General features: G+C 42.9%; 1 protein-coding gene across 4 annotated transcripts in view; it reads right to left on the reverse strand.

Annotated features, from left to right (window-relative positions):
* The window catches only part of LOC143300531 (receptor-type tyrosine-protein phosphatase epsilon-like), a 62,134-nt gene that overhangs the window by 25,175 nt on the left and 11,959 nt on the right, over window positions 1-25,000 (reverse strand). Inside the window, exons 1-7 of one of the 4 annotated variants that reach the window (XM_076614273.1) lie at window positions 19,285-19,434; window positions 14,183-14,312; window positions 8,845-8,972; window positions 7,389-7,792; window positions 6,170-6,260; window positions 2,939-3,018; window positions 1,915-1,951 (exon numbers count right to left, since the gene is read on the reverse strand). In XM_076614273.1, coding sequence (XP_076470388.1) covers window positions 1,915-1,951; window positions 2,939-3,018; window positions 6,170-6,260; window positions 7,389-7,792; window positions 8,845-8,972; window positions 14,183-14,312; window positions 19,285-19,333 — 919 coding nt within the window. In that variant the 5' untranslated portion in view covers window positions 19,334-19,434. Of the gene's footprint in view, window positions 1-1,914; window positions 1,952-2,938; window positions 3,019-6,169; window positions 6,261-7,388; window positions 7,793-8,844; window positions 8,973-14,182; window positions 14,319-19,284; window positions 19,435-25,000 lie in introns of those variants that run through there. The other 3 variants (XM_076614274.1, XM_076614272.1, XM_076614270.1) reach the window with 3 other exon arrangements.

The following is a 25,000-nucleotide window of genomic DNA, read 5'->3' on the forward strand; positions in this document are numbered from 1 at the left end:
ATAAATAGGGACCAAGAGAGAGAGAGAGAGAGAGAGGGAGAGAGAGAGGGATACACACACACACACACACATAGAGCGAGGGAAACTATGGACAAAAAAAAGAAAAAAAAGAAACACATTGAGGAGCTGTTTTGGAAAGAGGTAGGTTTTAACTCTCTCCATACGAACGGCGAAAGAGACGACGTTAACAGCGTTTCACCCCAGTTACCATCATCAAAATATTGCAAGCGGAAGCCTCTTATACTGAAGAGGTGAATGTTGACAAAGAATACCACAGTTCTGACGACGGAAGCTAAAGGTTGGGTCATTGAGACACCCACTGGACATCCGAGGGGTCTGTGTAGAGGAGAAGAGAGGACTGGCCGTACTGAGTGAGTTAAAGCCACACTTGAAAGAACTGATTGCAAGGCTTTCGCGGAAGTGAAAGAAAGAGATAATGCTTTTGGAGATTGCTTGAGAAGAAAGTACTGCCAAGGAAGATGACACTGAAAATGAGAAGGAGAGGAGAAGATAATGAAAATGAAGGAGATTAAACTTGGCACAAAGTGAAGGAAAGACAGCATGCAATTTGCAACCCCCCCAAAAAAAAACAACAACAAAAAACAAAAAAAACAAAACAAAACAAACACACACACACACACACACACACACACACACACACACACACACACACACACACACAAAAAGAAAAAGAAAAAAAAAAGATCCGGGTAAAAATGAGGAGGGAGAGAGAAAGACAGAGAGAGAGACAGAGGCAGAGACAGAAACATACACACACACACACACACACACACACACACACACACACACACACACACACACACACACACACAGTGAGAGAGACACACAGAGAGGCAGACACAGAGACACACACACACACACACACACAGAGACAGACAGACAGTCAGAGAGAGACAGAGATAGACAGACAGAGAAAGAGAGAGAGAGAGAGACAGACAGACAGACAGAGGGGAGTATATGCACAGACAGACAGATATTTACACAGCCACTACCACACAGCAATACAAATTAGGACACGAAGTGCCCACAGACACATAGCACAGAGACAGAGCATAGAGACAGATCAGTTTCAGTTTCAGTTTCAGTAGCTCAAGGAGGCATCACTGCGTTCGGACAAATCCATATACGCTACACCACATCTGCCAAGCAGATGCCTGACCAGCAGCAGTAACCCAACACGCTTAGTCAGACCTTGAGAAAAAAAAAAAAAAAAGGTACAACAACAACAACAACAACACGAACAATACAGCCACATCACATTATGCGCGCACATACGAACGTTCAGTTTCAGTTTCAGTTTCAGTAGCTCAAGGAGGCGTCACTGCGTTACAGAGACAGAGCAGAGTAGCAATGGATGGATGGAATATAATTATGCAACACAAGTTTCAAGTTTCAAGTTTTAATTATCCTTTCACTCCTATTGGAGTATGGAGGATTACTGCAAAATACTCTTTTCGTGCCCATAACAAACATTTCCAAATATCACATAAAAGTTGAGAAAACACAAATGTCTTTTAACTCCAAAAGTATAACTAGGCAACATTTGCAAATCTAATCATCTTACTTACAGCTAAAATGACTTTTTTTTGCCTCCTTTGAGCATATTACAAAAATTAAAAAACCGATTTTGGAGACAAATATTTTTGAGGAACATAACTATTTCGTAACTGATCATAATTGGGACATTCCATTATAAAAATGAAACTCATCACCAATCACAGACATGTTACAAACCTTACAAAACCGTAACTCTCGTGGTATGCCTTTGTGTCTCCCTGTTTCTATTTCCAGCTTATGATTACTACTTCGAAATCTGAAGAAGCTGATAACATAATTATCAGGCATTTGACTTATATATTTTTCTCTACCAAATCCACAGAAGCACTCACTCACCTTGCGCGGCAATATAGGCCTTTTCAGTATGGTAACCCTGACGGCAACAGAACAAGAAATTATGATAATAATGATAATAATAATTATGATGATGATGATGATGATGATGATGATGATGAAAACCACAACCACAGCAACAACAACAACAACAATAATAATAATGATGATGATGATGATAATAACAATAATAATGATAATAATAATAATAATAATGATGATGATGATGAGGATGATGATGATGATGATGATGACGATGATAACAACAGCAACAGGAATCATGATGGTGATGATGATGATGATGATGACAGTAATAATAATGACAAAGATAATAATAATGGTAATAATAATAATGAATATCAAGAAGAAGAAGATATATAATAATAATAATAATAATAACGTGCATTTATACAGCGCTTACACAGCATATAACTATACATGTAGTATGAATAAGATACTTGTATGAAAAATGTACCAAAGTTGCAAACTGATAATAATAATAATAATAATGATAATAAAAGCATGCATTTATACAGCGCTTACACAGCATATAACTATACATGTAGTATGAATAAGATACTTGTATGAAAAATGTACCAAAGTTGCAAACTGATAATAATAATAATAAAAGCGTGCATTTGTACAGCATATAACTATACATGTATTATGAATAAGCTGCTTGGATGAGAAATGTATCAAAGTTGCAAACTTGCTAAAAGAAAATCGTTTCATTTTCAGAACAGTGTCAAATCACTCAGAACACACACACACACACACGCGCACACACACACACACACACACACACACACACACACACGCCGCACCCCCCCCCCTCCCCCCCCCCCACACACACACGCGCACGCACACCCACACACACCCACACGGCCACAAACACACACACACACACACGCGCGCGCGCGCGCTTACCCCCTCCTTCCTTCCCCCCCCCCCCCCCCACACACACATCCACACACATCTCCAGTCCCCTCTCCCTCAACCCCCCCCCCACACACACACACACACACACATCAATGAAACTGGCGTTGACATAGTCTGTAGCCTCTTCCTCCGTGTAGCCGTCAGTCAGAACGACACGATTCTTGTCATCTAAAAGAAAAAAAAACAAAACAAAACAAAATCAAATCCATACTAAAAACAAGTTACTGTGTATCTCTCTCTGAACCTTGGTAAAATTAGATCAGTATGACATGGGTTTGAACTGCAGCTACTACTACTACTACTACTACTACTGCTGCTACTACTACTACTACATGTTTGTGTAGTTTTAAGTAATGTGATTAATTTGACTGAACGAACGAACGAACGAACGAAAAAATTATTTTTCCAGGGTATTGAGATAAGCATAATAGCAAGAATGCTTTTTTTTTCACCCAGGCCTGAGGTACAAAATTATATAAACAAATACAGAAAAAAAAGAGAAAAAGAAACACACAAGAATAAATAGAGAAAATTCATATCAGAAGAAAGGAAAATAGAGAAAGAGAGAGAGAGAGAGAGAGGGGAGGGGTGGGAGTGGGGGTGGGGGTGGGGGGCGCGAGACAGGATAATAAAGAAGAAAAGATGGAATGAGAGAGAGAGAGAGAGAGAGAGAGAGAGAGAGAGAGAGAGAGAGAGAGAGAGAACAGACAGACAGACAGACAGACAGACAGAGAGATAAATCGACAGAGGAGAGAGAGAAGGTGGGGGCAGGGGGTGGGGGGGGGTGGGGGGTAGTGGTCAAAAGTTACATTAGAAATTTGAATTTCAACACATATCAAAGAAAATGACAAGGACAATAATATAGTAATGTACACACAAGTATGAGATTCATGAAAGAAAATGTAATGAGAGAGAGAGAGAGAGAGAGAGAGAGAGAGAGAGAGAGAGAGAGAGAGAGAGACAGACAGACAGACAGACAGACAGACAGACAGAGAGGATGGACGTCTTAACGTCAAGGAAACCCGAACGCTGATATCCGAACGCAAGTAAGTAGGGAAACTGACAAACAACAATGATCAATTTACAGTACCAACGGAAAAGGGAAATAATTATTAACTATCTTTTGTTATCCTTCCATTGTGTTCCATTCATCACGAAAAAACAGGCCTTTGCCAAGTCATACACACACGGACACACACACACACACACACACACACACACACACACACACACACACACACACACACACACACACACACATATATATATATACACTCATGCGCGCGCACGCACACACACACACACACACACACACACATATATACACACGCATGCGCTCACACACACACACACACACACACACACACACACACACACACAGAGTATCGGGCATATACAGGCAGAGTGAGAAAACACAAAACAGTGTAATACGCAGGAAATATAAGGATATAGAATAGAAATGAAGAGAGAGATATAGTGGAGTGATGGCCTAGAGGTAACGCGTCCGCATAGGAAGCGAGAGAATCCGAGCGCGCTGGTTCGAATCACGGCTCAGCCGCCGATATTTTCTCCCCCTCCACTAGACCTTGAGTGGTGGTCTGGACGCTAGTCATTCGGATGAGACGATAAACCGAGGTCCCGTGTGCAGCACGCACTTAGCGCACGTAAAAGAACCCACGGCAACAAAAGGGTTGTTCCTGGCAAAAATTCTGTTGGAAAATTCACGTCAATAGAAAAAAAAACAAATAAAACTGCACGCAGGAAAAAATCATGACAAAAAATGGGTGGCGCTGTAGTATAGCGACGCGCTCTCCCTGGGGGAGAGCAACCCGAATTTCACACAGAGAAATCTGTTGTGATAAAAAGAAATACAAAATACAAAATATAGATAGAGACAGAGAGTGAGTGCGGACACAGAGGTAGAGAGAGAGAGTGGGTGTGATGAACCCCCCCCCCACCCAAAACAGCAACAACAACAGAGACAGAGAGACAGACAGAGGACAGACAGACAGACAGACAGACAGGCAGATGTTATAAGACAGGACAGACAAACACGCAGAGAAATACCCTGCTGACTGATCAGAAATGAGCGCACAGCAAATAGGAACCTGTCCCCAGCCGATCTGTGCGTCTGTCTCCAACCTCAGCCTCTCTCTCTCTGTCTCTGTCTCTCTGTCTCTTTGTCTCTGTCTGTCTCTGTCTGTCTGTCTGTCTGTCTCTCTTTCTCCCCAGCATACACCATCCTCCACGTTTGTTGAAAATGAGTAATTAATGTTTCCCTGTTCGTTCAGATGTTTCCGCATAATATTCTACGGTTAAGCTTACTTATGGCTTCTTGTAATGAAAGGATTGTAAGGAATTTTTCAATTTATTTATACAAAGCATTCCAGTTGCGATGGGTAATGACTTCATGATTGCTGAACTCATTAGGATTAAGATTATGATTATTAGTCAAATGCAGATACTATATTGTACACTGTTTACCCCATTCATGAGGGGCAATGGCCTTATATGAATAAACCATCCATCCATCCATCTGTCTCTTTGTCTCTTTGTCTCTGTATGTCTCTGTCTGTCTGTCTGTCTGTCTCTCTTTCTCCCCAGCATACACCATCCTCCACGTTTGTTGAAAATGAGTAATTAATGTTTCCCTGTTCGTTCAGATGTTTCCGCATAATATTCGCTGTACTGACTAAGCAGCTGCATGTTGAGAGTTGGTTCAGTGGTTAGGTACCGGACTAGGATGGAATGGAGAATGTCGGAGGACAAGGAGAACGAGGAGGGAGTACGTGGAAAAGGAACAAAAACAGAACAACAACAACAGGGGTAGGAATAAACATGAACATGCAGGACAACAACAACAACAACAACAACACCAGTAGCAGGAGCAGTAGCAGCAACAGCAGCAGCAGTAGTAGCAGTATTAGCCAGAGTAGAAACAACAACAGTAACAACAACAGCAGCAATAGCATCAGCAACAACAGCAGCAGCACCACCACCGCCAACAGCAGCAACAACAGTATTAGTCATAGCAGCAGAAACAACAGCAGCAGCAGCAGCAGCAACAACAACAACAGTAGTTGCAACAGTAGCAGCAGCAGCAGCAACAGCAATATTAGCTACAGCAGCAGCAAAAAGCAGAAACAGCAGCAACAGAAGAAACAATAACAACAGCAACAACAACACCAACATTGTTAGCCACTGCAACAGCAGCAACATCATCATCAACATCATCATCATCATTATCAGCAGCAGCAGCAGCAGCAGCAAAGACAGTACAATCGATATTCACGTTCATCCAGATCCACATGGTACTCACAGGGCAGTACAGAGGCGAACCTGTTCTTCTTCTTGTTCTCCTGTAGTACGGAGTCATCGCTTGAGTAGCCCGAAATGGTCACAGGGATGCTCTGTCGAAACACAAGACAATCAAGGTATATTCTGTCTGTGACGAGGAACTGTGTTGATCTCTCCCTTTTTTTTTTTTTAATGAAAAGTAACTATCATTCAGGATTCCATTTGAACACTTATAGTGCTTAAAAATATGAATGAACAAACCATTAAACAGATAAATAACTAAATATCAATCATCGCCACAATTACCACCACCATCATCACCACCAGCACCATCACAAACATGACGAGCACCACCACAGCACCATCATTTATTTTAGCATCACCGTCATCATCTACTTTATCGCCACCACCACCACCACTTACACCATCTTCATAACCACCAGCACCATCACAACCATCACTACCACTATCAGCACCACCAGCACTATCATCATCATCACTATAACCACCACCACCACCATCATCTTCTTCTACTTTACCATCATCATCATCATCATCATCATCATCACCACCCCCACCACCATCATCATCATCATCATCATCATCATCATCATCACCACCACCACCAACAACAACAACAACAACACCATCATTACTACCACCCCCACCACCACCATCATCACCTTAACTATCAGAACCACCACCACCACCACCACCACGATCATCATCATCACCATTACAACCACCACCACCTTTGTCATCTACTTTACCACCACCACCACCACCACCACTATCACCACCACCACCACCACCACCACCACCACCATCATCATAACCACCACCGCCACCATCACAACCACCACCACCACCATCACCATCATCACCATCACCACCACAACCAACACCACCACCACCACCACCACCACCACCATCACCACAACCACCACCATCACCATCACCACCATCACCACCATCACCACAACAACCACCACCACCATCACCACCATCACCACAACAACCACCACCACCATCACCACCAACACCACAACCACCATCACCACCATCACCACCACCACCACCACCACCACAACCACCACCACCACCATCACCACCATCACCACCACCACCACCACCACCACCACAAATACAAAAACACACAACGGTGTGTCCATCCACCACACACCCCATCCCCGCACCCAGCCACCCACCCCTCGACACCCACACACACACACCACACGCACCTTGAAGTCATCCAGGAGCTGCCCGATCTCCAGCCTGTCCACCAGGTAGGCCTGCACGGGGTCAAGGTCGGCCAGGGACTGCCGGAGCACGGAGTACACGCTCTTGCGGACCCTACGCTCGCCCTCAGCGCCCTCCTCCACCACCAGTAGACTCTCCTCGCTCCTCTTCCCAGGTCTCATCTCCCCTGCCTCAGCGGCAGCAGCAGCGACAGCGGGGATGCGCAGGTCCTTCTTTCGCCTGGGCGCCGCCTGAGGTTTGCGCGACTTGGAGGGGGAGGAGGTTGTGGAGGTGCCGTGGTCTCCTTCTCCTTCTGCTGCTGCGTCCACATCGCCTGACGCGTTCTTCAGTGGCTTCACAGCTTTGATGGGTTTATTGGTGTTGGTGGATCTGGCGGAGGTGTCTTCTGGAGATGATGATGAATATGATGGTGAGGAGGAGGAGGAGGAGGAGGAGGAGGAGGAGGAGGAGGAGGAGGAGGAGGAGGATATTGATGATGATGATGATTATGATTATGATACTACTACTGCTACTTCCACTGTTGCTGCTACTACTACTACTACTACTACCGCTGCTGCTGCTGCTTCTACTACTACTACTACCACTACTAAAAGTATTAACCTGCACGTATCTATCTATCTATCTATCTATCTATACAGAGAGAGAGAGAGAGAGAGGGGGGAGAGAGAGAGAGAGAGAGAGAGAGAGAGAGAGAGTATGGACGGGAAAAGAAAAGATATGGAGGAGCTGTTTTGAAAAGAGGCAGTTTCTAAAGCCAGACTTCAAAGAACTGATTGCAAGGATTTGGTGAAGTGAACAGGAGAGATCGTCACATGATCGACTGAGACGTTGAGTAAGGTGGGGCAGGGTCTCCTCAGATGGGCGACCTCTGTAAAGACCTGATATTAAAAGCCTCTAGCTAGTTGATTTTTAGTGCTTGGACTGAAAGAGAGTGAGTGACTGAAATCATTAAGAACTTCCGGTGTTTTTTTTTTTTTTTCTAACTTAACATAAATATGAAACAGTAGTTTGAAGCTTTTGGAACTATTAGATAATTGTGTTTCTGTAATATACGTCATCAGCTGAATGAACGTTGCATGATAAAGACATGAAAAGCCACATTTTTTAAAAAGATTCTTTTCTTTTCCATGAAACTAAATGTCTGGGTTGGCTTGCACATGCAAACATCCAAAACAAAAACAAACACAAAAAAACAAAAAACAAAAACAACAACAACAACAACAACAACAAAAACCCCCAAACCCAAAACAAAACAAACCAACAACAACAAAAAGCATAAACGAAACAACTAAAACACACACACACATAAAACAACCAACAGAAAAACCAACAAAAAGAACAACAAAACAGAGCCATTGGTCGCCAAGATATCGAAACTAGAAGCACTGGAATAAAGTGAAAGTGAAAGTAAAAGCGAAAGTGAAAGGTCAAAAATACCTTCCGAGCCAGGCAGAAGGTCCGTGTAGCAGACACCAGTTTCAGTCCCCTCCTCCTCGTTGCTGCAGGCATCGTCATCAGCATTTGGTGCCAGACGGGAGACCCACGGCTTGATGTTATGCTGCTTGCTGTGCCCAATAGAGGTTGTTGTTTATTGTTGCTTATTTAAGTCCAGCCAACCGCACTGGGCCATGATTATCAGAACTGCCCCCAAACCCATAACAAATGCTCAACCGCGCGCGTCAACACATAACTGTCACATCTACACACACACACACACACACACACACACACACACACACACACGTATACAAGCCACCAAGGCAAACCCACAAAACACAGTTCATGACACATAGGCCTATCCGTTCATTTAGCTTCCTTGGGGGCAAATAATAGTCCGTTCCTAACCAAAGGTAAGACAAAGCTGACACATGGAGGAAAATATCTAACCAAAGGTAAGACAAAGCTGACACATGGAGGAAAATACCTAACCAGAGGTAAGACAAAGCTGACACATGGAGGAAAATACCGAACCAAAGGTAAGACAAAGCTGACACATGGAAGAAAATATCTAACCAGAGGTAAGACAAAGCTGACACATGGAAGAAAATATCTAACCAGAGGTAAGACAAAGCTCACACATGGAAGAAAATACCTAACCAGAGGTAAGACAAAGTTCACACATGGAGGAAAATACTTAACCAAAGGTAAGACAAAGCTCACACATGGAAGAAAATACCTAACCAGAGGTAAGACAAAGTTCACACATGGAGGAAAATACTTAAACAAAGGTAAGACAAAGCTGACACATAGAGGAAAATACCGAACCAAAGGTAAGACAAAGCTCACACATGGAAGAAAATATCTAACCAGAGGTAAGACAAAGCTCACACATGGAAGAAAATATCTAACCAGAGGTAAGACAAAGCTCACACATGGAAGAAAATACCTAACCAGAGGTAAGACAAAGTTCACACATGGAGGAAAATACCTAACCAGAGGTAAGACAAAGCTGACACATAGAGGATAATACCTAACCAAAGGTAAGACAAAGCTGACACATGGAGGGAAAATACCTAACCAGAGGTAAGACAAAGCTCACACATGGAAGAAAATACCTAACCAAAGGTAAGACAAAGCTGACACATGGAGGAAAATACCTAATCAAAGGTAAGACAAAGCTGACACATGGAGGGAAAATACCTAACCAGAGATAAGACAAAGCTGACACATGGAAGAAAATACCTAACCAAAGGTAAGACAAAGCTGACACATGGAAGAAAATACCTAACCAGAGGTAAGACAAAGCTGACACATGGAGGAAAATACCTAACCAAAGGTAAGACAAAGCTGACACATGGAAGAAAATACCTAACCAAAGGTAAGACAAAGCTGACACATGGAAGAAAATACCTAACCAAAGGTAAGACAAAGCTGACACATGGAGGAAAATACCTAACCAGAGGTAAGACAAAGCTCACACATGGAGGAAAATACCTAATCAAAGGTAAGACAAAGCTCACACATGGAGGAAAATACCTAACCAAAGGTAAGACAAAGCTGACACATGGAGGAAAATACCTAACCAGAGGTAAGACAAAGCTGACACATGGAGGAAAATACCTAACCAAAGTTAATTAAGACACAACTCACACAAGGGCCTTGAGGTTGGGGTTGTGCGTATGTGTGTGTGTGTGTGTGTGTGTGTGTGGTGGGGGGGGAGGGGTGGTAGTTGGGGTCTAGTGCATACCTAACCAAATGTTAGACACAATTCACACAAAGAGGGAGTACCTAAATAAACGTAAGATACAACTGACACAAAGAGGGAGTACCTAAATAAACGTAAGATACAACTGACACAAAGAGGGAGTACCTAAATAAACGTAAGATACAACTGACATAAGGAGGGATACCTAAATAAACGTAAGATACAACTGACACAAAGAGGGAGTACCTAAATAAACGTAAGATACAACTGACATAAGGAGGGATACCTAAATAAACGTAAGATACAACTGACACAAAGAGGGAGTGTACCTAAATAAACGTAAGATACAACTGACACAAAGAGGGAGTGTACCTAAATAAACGTAAGATACAACTGACACAAAGAGGGAGTGTACCTAAATAAACGAAAGATACAACTGACACAAAGAGGGAGTACCAAAATAAACGTAAGATACAACTGACACAGTTTCAGTTTCAGTAGCTCAAGGAGGCGTCACTGCGTTCGGACAAATCCATATACGCTACACCACATCTGCCAAGCAGATGCCTGACCAGCAGCGTAACCCAACGCGCTTAGTCAGGCCTTGAGAAAAAAAAAAGAAAAAAAAAGGTGAATCAATGATAGATAAGCTTACACAAATAAATAAATAAATAATAAATAATAACTATAATGTAAGAAAAAAAAAAAAAAAAAAGCAAATAGATGTAAAACATTAAAACACACATTCACATATACACCCACACATGCATAACAGATATGCACCGAACACGCAGTTTCACAGACATGAAAGCACAGTCAAATACATATAAACGTACATGAGCTCCAACACACACACACACACACACACACACACACACACACACCACACATTACCCTGCACCTCCTCTACCCCCCTCCTCCACACACTCATTTCTAGTCTACGTATCACAGCTTCCACGGCACACACACACACACACACACACACACACACACACACACACCACACACACACACACACACACACAGATGAACACTTACTTGTACAAGCGCACACACATATGCCCATATCTCCACACACATATGTACAAAGATATATATATATATATATATATATATATATATACGTTCCAATATCCTGTTGCTCCCACAGTGTAGGCATGCATACACTCACATACCTCATCCTCTACCCCACCTCCCTCCGCACCCCCACCTCCCCCTCACACACACACACACACACACACACACACACACACACACACACACACACGTGCACAGAACTCTACTGACACTTGTGTACACTTACACTCTCGCGCATGCACAAACGCACTCAAAAATACAGACCCACACATGCACACAAACACACACATACACACACGCACAGAGGCTGCCACTGATTGGCCGCAAGAGGGATGGGAAAAGATCTCTGATGCCAAGAACGTGGCGTATAGTGTGTTGCTCAGTCTATTGTATTTGGAAAAGCCTACAGGGACTGTTCCGTTTTGAAGAAATTTGCGCAATGTTGGTTTGGAAATGATGCCGATATTTGTTTGATTAGCAAAGCATCGTGCTCTGCCTTTCATGTTAGACTTACGGCCACTCCCTCTCTCTGCTTTTATTTCTTTGAGGCGATCGATGGTGTGATGGCCTTGTACCTGTTCTTTTTGATATTCTTTGACTTTTCTGAAGATTTCCGATTTTCCTAGATGTAGGCCGCTCGTTGGTGTTGCGTTACCAGCAAGTCTGTCAGCTCGCTCATTTCCCTTAACACCTGCATGTCCCGGGCAGTATGACCATGTGAGTTTTTTAATCTGAAAGTTGCGCATTGCCTTATGCCACTCTGGGCTTCCCATTCCGTTTTCAATTTTCTGTATGAGGTTCATTGAGTCGGTTAGAATCATGGCATGTTGGTTTCCGGGCGTATGGATGGACGATAGCCACTGGAGGGCATGTGTCACAGCTTCAACTTCCATCGTCAGGCTGGAGGTTGTGACTTTGTAGGCAGCATTCTCTTCCCTAACTGTTTTTCCATTTTGTTTCGCAGTGAATCCCCAACCGGATTGGTCTTTGGTGACTGAGCCATCTGTGTATATGATGACGTCCTCTTCTTTACTGTTTTCTTCTATGAGTAGTTTCACTTCCGCATCAGTTTTGCCCTCTGGCCATTCCCGACAATGTCTTCCTAGAGTGGGTGAAGTGGCTGTGTTGAATAGATGGTTGAGGTTTTCGGGGTTTTTCTCCCATTCTTTTGTTTCTTTCAGGTCTTGTAGTCGGCATACTAGCTGGATTGTGTCTTCTGCTTGCCCCATCCATGATCTTCCTCGTCCTAGACGGCTGCCTTTTGGTTCTTTGACTGCGTCATGCAGTGGGTTTTGAGGGTTTTCTAATGCTTTGAAGTAGGTCTTGACCTGTTCTAACTTGTTTCTGGCCTGCACTGAAGGAAGGTCAAGCAGGTATCGCATGGTTTCTGTGGGCGTGTCTTTTGTTGTTCCAAGGATCAGCCTCATAGCTTCATTTTGGACTCTTTCTAATTTTAGGAGGTTGCTTTGAGACGGTGTTGTTAGCCCAAGTCCGTAGTCGATCACACTGAGGACGAGTGATTGGTATTGCAGGAAGAGGTGGCGTTGTTCAATACCTTTGGTTGCCATTGCTTTTAAGACTGAAAGGCCCTTTTTGCATTTGAGAACAGTATTTTCCGTATGTTTTCTGAAGGTCAGCATCCTGTCGAAGTGTATTCCTAGGTAGCGTAGGCATTCAGTTTTCTAAACACTGACACAAAGAGAGAGTACCTAAATAAACGTAAGATACAACTGACACAAAGAGGGAGTACCTAAATAAACGTAAGAAACAACTGACACAAAGCGGGAGTGTACCTAAATAAACGTAAGATACAACTGACACAAAGAGGGAGTGTACCTAAATAAACGTAAGATACAACTGACACAAAGAGGGAGTGTACCTAAATAAACGTAAGATACAACTGACACAAAGAGGGAGTACCTAAATAAACGTAAGAAACAACTGACACAGAGCGGGAGTGTACCTAAATAAACGTAAGATACAACTGACACAAAGAGGGAGTGTACCTAAATAAACGTAAGATACAACTGACACAAAGCGGGAGTGTACCTAAATAAACGTAAGATACAACTGACACAAAGCGGGAGTGTACCTAAATAAACGTAAGATACAACTGACACAAAGCGGGAGTGTACCTAAATAAACGTAAGATACAACTGACACAAAGCGGGAGTGTACCTAAATAAACGTAAGAAACAACTGACACAAAGCGGGAGTGTACCTAAATAAACGTAAGATACAACTGACACCTCACACAAGGAGTTGGGGTTGTGTCTGTATGTATGTGTGTGTGTGTGTGTGTGTGTGTGTGTGTGTGTGTGTGTGTGTGTGTGGGAGGGGGGGGGGGTGATGGGGGAGTGGGGGGTGGGGGAGGCCGTGTGGTGGTGGCAGTGCTAGGGCGTATCTAGCCAAACGTAAGACACACAATAAACTCACACAAGGTGGGGGGAGGGGGTGGGGCGGGGGGAAGGCGGAGGTGGGTGGGTGGAGGGGGTGGGGGGTGGGGGCAGGGGGGCGGGGGGAGGGGGCCAGGGGGGCAGACGGCAGACTCACCAAAGGAGGCAAACGGCGATGAGAAAAGCGACGACGATGAGGAAGATGAGAACACCCAGAAGTACCCATTCCATCCCAGGTGGGAAGGGCCACTCGTCTTCAGAGGAGGAAGGAGACGACGGTTCTGTGTCTGTGTCTGTGTGTGTGGGGGGGGGGGGGGGAAGGCGTGGGGGGTAAGGGGGTGATGATGGGCAGGTGGGTTGGGTGTGGGTGCGGGTGTGAGTGTGGGTGTGGGTGTGTATCAGAATCAGAGTCAGAATCATATTTATTGGTCATGAAGACCGTAAATGAAATGTTCATAGACACAACAATAAATGGTAAAAAAAAACCAAACCCAACAACCAAAAACACACACACAAAAAACCCCCCAACAATTACAAAAATGACAACAGAAAATAACAACAAACAAACAACAACAGCAGCAGCAACAACAAAAACCAAACTACACTAAATCATGTAAGGTGGTCTAATTAAAACGTGACGTGTTCTTTGAAACATTCATATATGAATTTTTGCTGGTCGAGGTCGCACAGGGTCGTAATTACACCATTGACTGACTCTCTCTCTCTCTCTTTCTCTCTCTCCCCCTCTCTCTGTGTGTGTGTGTGTGTGTGTGTGTGTGTGTGTGTGTGTGTGTGTGTGTGTGTGTGTGTGTATGTGTGTGCATATGTGTGTGTGTTTGTTTGTGTGTGTGTGTGTGTGTGTGTGTGTGTGTGTGTGTGTGTGTGTGTGTGTGTGTGTGTGTGTGTGTGTGTGTGTTGGTTGTGTCAGACATCGTCGTTATCGTTGTCACCATCATCATCATCATCGTCATCGTCGTTATCATCACCACTTGTCACTATTGCTATCGTTGTTATTACTGCTGCTACTACTACTACTACTTCTACTACTACAATAACAACAATAATGATGGCGATAATAATGATAATAATAAGAAGATAGATAGATAGATATACAAGAGAGAGCGAGCGAGCGAGCGAGAGAGAGAGAGAGAGAGAGAGAGAGAGAGACAGAGACAGAAAGTGAGCGAGAGAGCGAGAGACCGAGATAGTGAGAGAGACAGACAGACAGGCAGAGACAGAGACACAGACTGAGGCTCAGACTCAGACTCAGACTTTGACCCAAATAGTTTATGACGTATGGACTCCCTGGCTCATTTTCGAAAGGTTGCAGTTGCCTTGCTCGCTCAGTGTGACTGAGTATACTGATCTCGCAGTCAAACTCCATATATATATATATATATATATATACACATATATATATATATATATATATATATATATATATATATGATATATATGATAGTCAGTCGTGTCCGACTATGACCATCAGAACAGCAGAGGAGGCAACTGCTGTTCCGACTATCTGGGCTAGAATTTGATTATAGTGGAGAGTGTCATGCCCAAGTTATATCCCCACTCTCTCGGCCAAGAGGGTTTTAGGACAGTCGGCGTTGGGATGGTTCCCAAAGGCCAACTAGCCCACAAGGCTGCAGCACTAAGAGCCAGTGCAATTTTGCCTCCTAGTTTGAGAGTCATAGTCCTTCACAAAAGGACTAAGCTGTAAATGGTTTCCCATTGACTGGAGAAACCATTGATAATACAGCTCTCACTTTGCTGTTGGCCCAAATATAAACTCATGTCAATCTGTGATATAAGCCGAGTGTTGGGCAGTCAAACTATTGTAAAGTTCGAACCACATACACTTCCAACATTAAGGAGAAAAGGAAAACCCTTTTGTGACTGGTCTCTATATGTTCCTGGCCTATGCGCGGAGATTCTTGTCTATCCTTTAATTCAGTCAATCATTAGTTAGTTCTTTTATACCGTCCCCTTATAACAAACCATTCAGGTAACGGCTACAAAAGTGACGTCGCTGACAGGATTTCGATCCGACAGGATTTTGATCCTTGACAATATTCCTACGACAGGATAAGATCCACAACAAAATAGATCCAAAATATATATCCCTTTGAATGTTTCAAATTCTTTTATTCAAAATCCATCCCTAAACCACAGCCCTTTACCACTAAGTGTACCTTGTTTACAACTTGGCGCTGTGAGCAAAGGAGGATGCTGTAATTCTTTATATCTCTTAAATGAAATCAAAGCTCCTAGCTAAGCTTACTCTATCACATACTTGGCGCTGCGAGCAGGATATGTTAATTCATTAAATCTCTTTTTAGAAACCAAAGTCCCTAGCCAAATTCATCGCTAACTCTTATCACATACTTAGTTGGCGCTGCGTTAACTCTCTCCATACGAACGGCGAAAGAGACGACGTTAACAGCGTTTCACCCCAGTTACCATCATCAAAATATTGCAAGCGGAAGGCTCTTATACTGAAGAGGTGAATGTTGACAAAGAATACCACAATTCTGACGACGGAAACTAAAGGTTGGGTCATTCAGACACCCACTGGACATCCGAGGGGTCTGTGTAGAGGAGAAGAGAGGACTGGCCGTACTGATTGAGTTAAATCTCTTATAAGAAACCAAAGCCCCAAGCCAGATTCACGGCTAACTCTTATCACATACTTAGTTGGCGCTGCCTTAACATTAGCATCTTCACTGCACCTTCTTAACATGGTGTGGTTGTGGTGGTGTGGTTATCAGTTTTCACTTTTTAGTTTCCCACGGAGGCGTCACTGCATTCGAACAACTCCATATACGCTACACCACACCTGCTGGGTAGATGCCGAACCAGCAGCGTAACCCAACGTGCTTAGTCAGGCCTTGAGTGCATGCGTAATTCATATTCTGTCAAGAGTAGATGATTAATCATGCATAATTTTGCCAGAGGACAGCTTTTTTTTTGTTGCCATGGGATCGTTCTTTTTGTCTACTTTTTTTTCTTCTTCTTTTTTTGGGGGGGGCGGGGGGGGGGGGGGGGGATGCGCCAAGTGCGTGCTGCACACGGGACCTCGGTCATCAGAATGACTACACGTTCGGTTTGTTTTTTTTTCAGTCAAACTTGGGACAAATGGACGAGATCGAGAATCGAACCCAGACCCTCACGGACACTATATTGGCTGGCAGGTGAGCGTCTTAACCATTCTGCCACCTTCCTCCCAAGGTATAAGTGGTGTAAGTGTGCTGTAAGAAAGGTCTCATGAGTCTCTCCCCTATCCCTTCCCATTTTCAGGGGAGTGTTATCCCCCTTGGCGATATCACGTGATGTGGATGTAGACATTAACTCACTCAGTACGGCCAGTCCTCTCTTCTCCTCTACACAGACCCCTCGGATGTCCAGTGGGTGTCTGAATGACCCAACCTTTAGCTTCCGTCGTCAGAATTGTGGTATTCTTTGTCAACATTCACCTCTTCAGTATAAGAGCCTTCCGCTTGCAATATTTTGATGATCGTAATTGGGGTGAAACGCTGTTAACGTCGTCTTTTTCGCCGTTCGTATGGAGAGAGTTAAACCTGCATGTACCTAGTTAACCAACTGAACGTATGCATTAACATCATTCGACTATAAAAAAAAAAGTGCAAGCCGACTACAATGAGGACATATATTCAGAACTATGAAACTACCTTATGAAGTGATAGCTTTTTTTTTTTTTTTTTTAGCTGGAAGACCTTGCAACAATAAGCAGGAAATATTTCGAAAAGTTTCAGAAGAGACTGACCTGACTATACTGTAGAAGGGTTCGTTTTAAACAATGAGTAGACAACAACACTTTATCTGGGCCTGAATGATCCAGACCTTAACCTTTTCACTATCTATTGTACTCTATGTGTCAAATAGTTTGATGTTCATCAAATGATTATATTCAAAAGAAAGCGTGCTGTAGGGTAATGCTGTTTGTTGCTGGCTGAAATGAAAGCGTGTTTATATTAAGAATTGTTCTTTTGTTGAGTGTTGAGAAGAGTACGCTTAACTCTGCATGATACACACACACACACACACACACACACACACAAACAAACAAACAAACAAACAAAAAATAACAACAAAAAACAAAACCAAAACCCAACCAACCAAACAATCCCTAACCATGTGGAGTACAATATTCATAAATTATTATCAAATGGTATCAAAACATCATCATTTTACAATAATCTTGAGACAGAGAGAGAGAGGGGGGGTGGAAGAGAGAGAGAGAGAGAGAGAGAGAGAGAGAGAGAGAGAGAGAGAGAGAGAGACAGAGAGAGACAGAGAGAGGGGAGGGAGAGAGAGGGAGAGAGAGGGTGGAGAGAGAGAGAGAGAGAGAGGGACAGAGAGAGGGAGAGAGAGAGAGGGAGGGAGAGAGAGGGAGGGGAGAGAGAGAGAGACAGACAGACAGACAGAGAGAGAGAGAGAGAGAGAGAGAGAGAGAGAGAGTAAAACAATGCTGTATCCTGTATACAATAATTATATCCTGCTTTTCACACACGAAACAAATTGTCAAGACACAAGCAGGTCTGCAGATCATGTTTCGACCATGAAGTCAAGAAACCCACAATCTCTAACAATTTTATTAACCACACTGAATCCCACAATATCTTCAGATTCTCTATTTCATTAACCACTTAACAACCTAAACGACTAGAAATCCACAATGTTCAGATTATCTAACCCTTTCATTAACCACTCAACTACGTAACAGACAAAACTCGCAACCTTCAAATTCTCAGTTTCATTAACCACTTTACAACATAATAGATTAAAAAACCATTTTTTAATTAAAAAAACTTTTTTTTTTCCTCAAGGCTTGACTAAGCGCGTTGGGTTACGCTGCTGGTCAGATATCTGCTTGGCAGATGTGGTGTAGCGTATATGGATTTGACCGAACGCAGTGACGCCTCCTTGAGCTACTGATACTGATACTGATATTGACTAGAAAACCCACAACCGTCAGATTTTCTAACCGTTTCAATAACCACTTAGCTACGAAATAAACAACAAAATCACTACCTCCATAATTATTCTCTATTTCATCAACCAACAAACCCCAAACCTTCAGATACTCTAACCATTTCCTAACCACTCGGATACATAATAGACTAGAAACTCAAACCTTCACATTCTTAATTTCATTAACCACTCAACTACCTAAGAGACACAACCAACCCACAAACTCTAACCGTTTCATTAACCACACTCAGATACCTCACTTACCTCTCGGACGATTGCTTTCGAACACTTCAGAAGAGCTATACAGAAACATGTTGTTTCTTCTTTTCTTTTTTTTTTCTTTTTTTCCCCCAGCAGTGAGAGACACACAGACATCAAAGAAACCTGACAAGTGTGTGTCTGTTGTGTGTACACATCGTGATGGTTCACAAGGAAATGTGACATATGACAAAAACAAACAAAATTGGTCCGAATCGCGGAAGGGGGAAGGGGGAAGGGGTGGGGGCTTGGGGGGCGGGGTGGGGGGGGGGGGAGAAGGGAGACCATGGCAGGAAATGAGAAGAAGCGGGAAATTACTCTGTCTGTTAGTCTGTCTGTCTGTCAGTCAGTCAGTCAGTCTGTCTGTCTGTATGTATGTATGTCTCCTCATACGAAATCATATAAACTTTGCTGAAGTGAAGTACTCCTTGAAACTTTTTTTTTTTTTTTTTTTTTTTTTTGTAGAGCGTCTTCTTTCAAGACAGGAAGTTTGAGAGAACGTTGAGCTACTGGTCTACAGAGATGTTTTAAATTAAAACAGACGCGACAAAGAAGGTATTCAGAGAGGGAAGAATATCTTTTGTTTCGCAGTCTTCTGCCAGTGACAGTAAAGTGGTCTCTGTCTTATTGTGCACATTTGCATAAAAAAAAATATAATAAGAGTGTTGTCGATTATGCTTTCGTATTCTCTATCTTATTGTATGTATTTGCATCCAAAAAATATAATGCGAATGTTGTGGTCTATTCTTTTGTATCTCTTTTTTTCAGAAAATTTACCATGACATGGCTGAACAATATATTTCCTGTGCTGGGGAGTTTGTGTGTGTGTGTTGTGTGTGTGTGTGTGTGTTGTGTGTGTGTGTGTGTGTGAGTGTGTGTGTGTGTTTTACATTTATTTGCTTATTTGTTTATTCATGATCATTATTTTCTTTTTATTTCATTCATTTATCTTTTTATATCATTGTTACATTTTTTAAATTTTCATTCTCTCTTTAAAAAAAAAAATCCATTTATATATTTATTTATTTATCTATTCATTGTTTTCTTTTCTTTGATTCATTTATTTATTTATCTATTTATTCTATTTTTCTTCTCAAGGCCTGACTAAGCGCGTTGGGTTACGCTGCTGGTCAGGCATCTGCTTGGCAGCTGTGGTGTGGCGCATATGGATTTATCCGAACGCAGTGACGCCTCCTTGAGTTACCGATACTGATACTGATATTGATACTTCCCCAAAGGCCGTAAAGTGGATGCATGACCTTTAACGTTTGACCGTATCCCTCTTCAGTAAAGGACCAACAATGTCCTTTCTTTGAATGAACAACCAGGAAATGTAAGTCGTGATTCTCTCTTTGCGTCTCCCCGCCCGAACCCCACCCCCCCTACCCTACCGTCTCTCTCTTCCTCTGTCTTTGTCTGTCTGTCTGCCTCTCTCTCTCTCTCATTCTTTCCGCCCAGAACACACATGTACTCTCTTTCTAACCCCCCCCCCCCTCCCACCCCTCTCTCTCTTTGTCTCTGTCAGTCTGTCTGTCTGTATTTCTGTCTCTCTTATCCTTTCCGCCCAGAACACACACACGTTCTCTCTTTCTATCCCTCTATCTCTCTCTCTCCCCCTCCCTCTTTCTCCCCCATCTCTCTCCCCCACTCTCTCTCTCTCTGTGTCTCTGTCTGTCTGTCTTCTGTCTGTTTGTCCGATTGACTGTCTGTCTGTCTCTCCCTTTCTCTCTTTGTCTGTGTCTGTCTGTCTGTCTGTATTATCCTTTCCGCCCAGAACACACACGTTCTCTCTTTTTATCCCTCTCTCTCTCCCCATCTCTCTTTCCCTCTTTCTCTCGCCCCCCCTCTCTCTCTCTTTCTCTGTGTCTCTGTTTGTCTATCTGTCTCTCCCCCTCTCTCTCTTTGTCTGTCTGTCTGTCTTATCCTTTCCGCCCAGAACACACACGTTCTCTCTGTCTACCCCTCTCTCTCCCCATCTCTCTTCCCCCTCTCTCTCCCCCCACACTCTGTCTGTCTGTCTGTCTCTCCCTCTCTCTCTATGTCTATGTCTGTTTGTCTGTCTGTCTGTCTTATCCTTTCCGCCCAGAACACACACGTTCTCTCTTTCTATCCCTCTCTCTTCCCATCTCTCTTTCCCCCTCTCTCTCCCCCTCTCTCTCCCTCTGTCTGTCTGACTGATTGTCTGTCTGCCTGTCTCTCTCTCCCTCTCTCTCTTTGTCTCTGTCTGTCTGTCTGTCTGTCCGCGTGGAGTGAAGCAATGATGTTTGCTTAGCCCTCTACTGTTTTCATTTTTCATCAATGAACTTGCTAAGGAGGTTGCCCAAAAGGGAAGACATGGTATTCAACTGATTCTTGGTGCTGTTGAGGTATTTTTGCTTTTGTTTGCTGATGACATAATTCTTTTGTCGGACACTGTAGTTTGATTGATTGATGTGGATACTTATATAGCGCCTATCCTTGGTCAGAGACCAAGCTCTAAGCGCTTTACATACTCGGGGACATTTGCACCACAGGCTGCCTACCTGGGTAGAGCCGACTGACGGCTGCCACTGGGCGCTCATCATTCGTTTCCTGTGTCATTCAATCAGATTTCAGACGCACACGCATACACACTCAGACAGACATGTAACATTTTACGTGTATGACCGTTTTTATTTATTTACCCCGCCATGTAGGCAGCCATACTCCGTTTTCGGGGGTGTGCATGCTGGGTATATTCTTGTTTCCATAACCCACCGAACGCTGACATGGATTACAGGATGTTTAACGTGCGTATTTGATCTTCTGCGTGCGCATATACACGAAGGGGGTTCAAGCACTAGTAGGTCTGCACATACGTTGACCTGGGAGATCGGAAAATTCTCCACCCCTTTACCCACCAGGTGCACCGAGATTCGAACCCAGGACCCTCAGATTGAAAATCCAGCGCTTTAACCATTCGGCTATTGCACCCGCTGGCTTACAAACCCAAATAAATGCTTTAAAGGAGGAAGCTGACAGATTGGATCTTTCTGTAAATCTGAACAAAACAAATGTCATGGTTTTTTTGGTACAGGAGGACATCTCTCAGTGGATGAAAGATGGTTTTATGGCAACAATGAGATGAGCGTTTCAAACTCTTACAAATATTTAGGTCTTTTATTCACCACAAAGCTGAGTCTTCAGAGCACATGGGTAGAATCCTGTTGAAAAGGGAAAAAAAAGGAACAATAGAAATGATAAAATCTTTAAAGAAACTAAACTGCTTTGACTTTTCCAATTTTGTTTTGTTTTGTGGAAACTATTTGATTCACAGGTTGTACCAATGTTGTCATATGGGGCAGAAGTATGGGGTTTATGTAACAATAGTGAAATGGAAAAAGTACACACATATGCTATAAAACGTTTTCTTTGAGCACCACTGCATTCATCAAATAAAATGATTAATGGTGAAGTTGGTCGTTACCCTTTATTTATTACAACTTGGATTAAATGCATTAAATACTGGCTTAGCCTAACACAGCTTCCATCTGAAAGAATATGCAGACAAGCGTACAACATAATGTTAAATCAACTTGAATCTGGAAAGTATCACTGGGTATACTATGTGCAGACTGTTTTGAATGTTCATGGTTTCGGGATCGTTTAGATGTGTCAAGGAGTTAGTGATGCGAAATTATTCTTGTCTGAATTTAAAGATAGACTTATTTCTTCATACAAACAGAATTGACATTCTCATTTAGAAGATTCGGAAAAATATAGCTGGTTTCTTACATTCAAGAGCATATTTGAGACGGAGCAAGCATTTCAGTTCCAAACAATAAATGGTACAGACTTAGTCTTGCTCGGTTCAGGCTACGGGTATTGGGGATGAATGTCAGTAAAAAATGGTATTCCATTGACACATCCATTCGACCTCCATGCCCTATGTGTGGGGTGCAGACAGAAGACGAAATTCATTTTGTTTTTGTGTGTAACGCCTATTGTGATATCCGTAAAAAAAAAAAAAAGTGAAGTTTTTAAAGAAAGTGTTTCAGTTGAAAGGGACATCATTCATCTCCTTTTGTCAGATAATGAAAAGATAATTCGGTCACTTGCTAAATTTATCGCCCTTTGTTTGGCACTTTCGTAGCAAGAATTGCTCTCTAACTTGTAAAGGCATAAACAACAAAAGAATTGCATTCTCGAAAGTTAAGAAATAATCACACTAAAGTTTTAACTGTCATAGCGTTTATGTTGGATGGTCGACTCAAAGAAGCCGACATTTGTATCGTTTTCAATCATGCACGGAGAAAGTGCAAATTAACTGAATATGCATAGGTTTACTTTCCTTTTTTCATACTTTTATTTTCGGTTGAGCACGCCAAGAGTTTGTCGAACGTGGGTGAAACCGTTTTCGACACAAGTGTTGTTTTTTTTTTTTTAATTGTCTTTCAACAGAGGCTATGCCAGTCTTGAATAAAAGCTAATTTGTGTTCGGACATTTCTTCTGTCTTTGCTGCTGTGTGCACATGTCAAATGATTGGTATAAGAACAGGCCCGGCGCTTCCTTTTTGAGGAAGTGTCTGGGTTTGTTCCAATGTACCTTTTATTTACCTGTGTGCTAGCTGAATCGGTAGCGTAAGCATCACTGACTTGAAGTTGTGTACCTTGGTGTAATGGAGAGAGTTACCACTCTTTACTGTTTGTTAATTATTTGTATAATTTCTTTCAACAGACCTTGTGATTTTCTTTGCAGGGTTGTTGCTGTGACTTTGATTCATGTATTCATGCTGTTTTTGTTGTGTTTGTTTTTATGTTGTTAGCTCACTCAGTACGGCCAGTCCTCTCTCCTCCTCTACACAGACCCCCTCGGATGTCCAGTGGGTGTCTGAATGACCCAACCTTTAGCTTCCGTCGTCAGAATTGTGGTATTCTTTGTCAACATTCACCTCTTCAGTATAAGAGCCTTCCACTTGCAATATTTTGATGATGGTAATTGGGGTGAAACGCTGTTAACGTCGTCTCTTTCGCCGTTCGTATGCAGAGAGTTAGACGATTATCCTGATGTGTCCCATGCCCATAGGACTGTAATGTCAATGGCATTAAAACATTTTTCAGTTTCAGTTTCTGTCTGTCTATATGTCTGTCTCTCCCTCTCTTTCTCTTTTTCTCTGTCTGTCTGTCTGTCTGTCTCTCCCTCTCTCTCTTTGTCTCTGTCTCTGTCTGTCTCTCTTATCTTTTCCGCCCAGAACACACACGTTCTCTCTTTCTATCCCTCTCTCTGTCCATCTCTCTTTCCCCCTCTCTCTATCTCTTTCCCTCTCCCTCTGTCTCTCTCTGTCTGTCTGTCTTACTGTCTGTCTGTCTCTCCCCATCTCTCTTTGTCTCTGTCTGTCTGTCTCTCTTATCTTTTCCGCCCAGAACACACACGTGCTCTCTTTCTATCCCTCTCTCTCTCTCCATCTCTCTATCCCCCTTCTCTATCTCCCTCTTTCTCTGTCTCTCTCTGTCTGTCTGTCTTACTGTCTGTCTGTCTCTCCCCATCTCTCTTTGTCTCTGTCTGTCTGTCTCTCTTATCTTTTCCGCCCAGAACACACACGTGCTCTCTTTCTATCCCTCTCTCTCTCCATCTCTCTTTCCCCCCCTCTCTCCCCATCTCTCTCTGTCTCTCTCTCTCTCCATGTCTGTCTTACTGTCTGTCTCTCTCTCCCCATCTCTCTTTGTCTCTGTCTGTCTGTCTCTCTTATCTTTTCCGCCCAGA

Source organism: Babylonia areolata, chromosome 26, assembly GCF_041734735.1.
Source record: "Babylonia areolata isolate BAREFJ2019XMU chromosome 26, ASM4173473v1, whole genome shotgun sequence".
Taxonomy (NCBI): domain Eukaryota; kingdom Metazoa; phylum Mollusca; class Gastropoda; order Neogastropoda; family Buccinidae; genus Babylonia; species Babylonia areolata.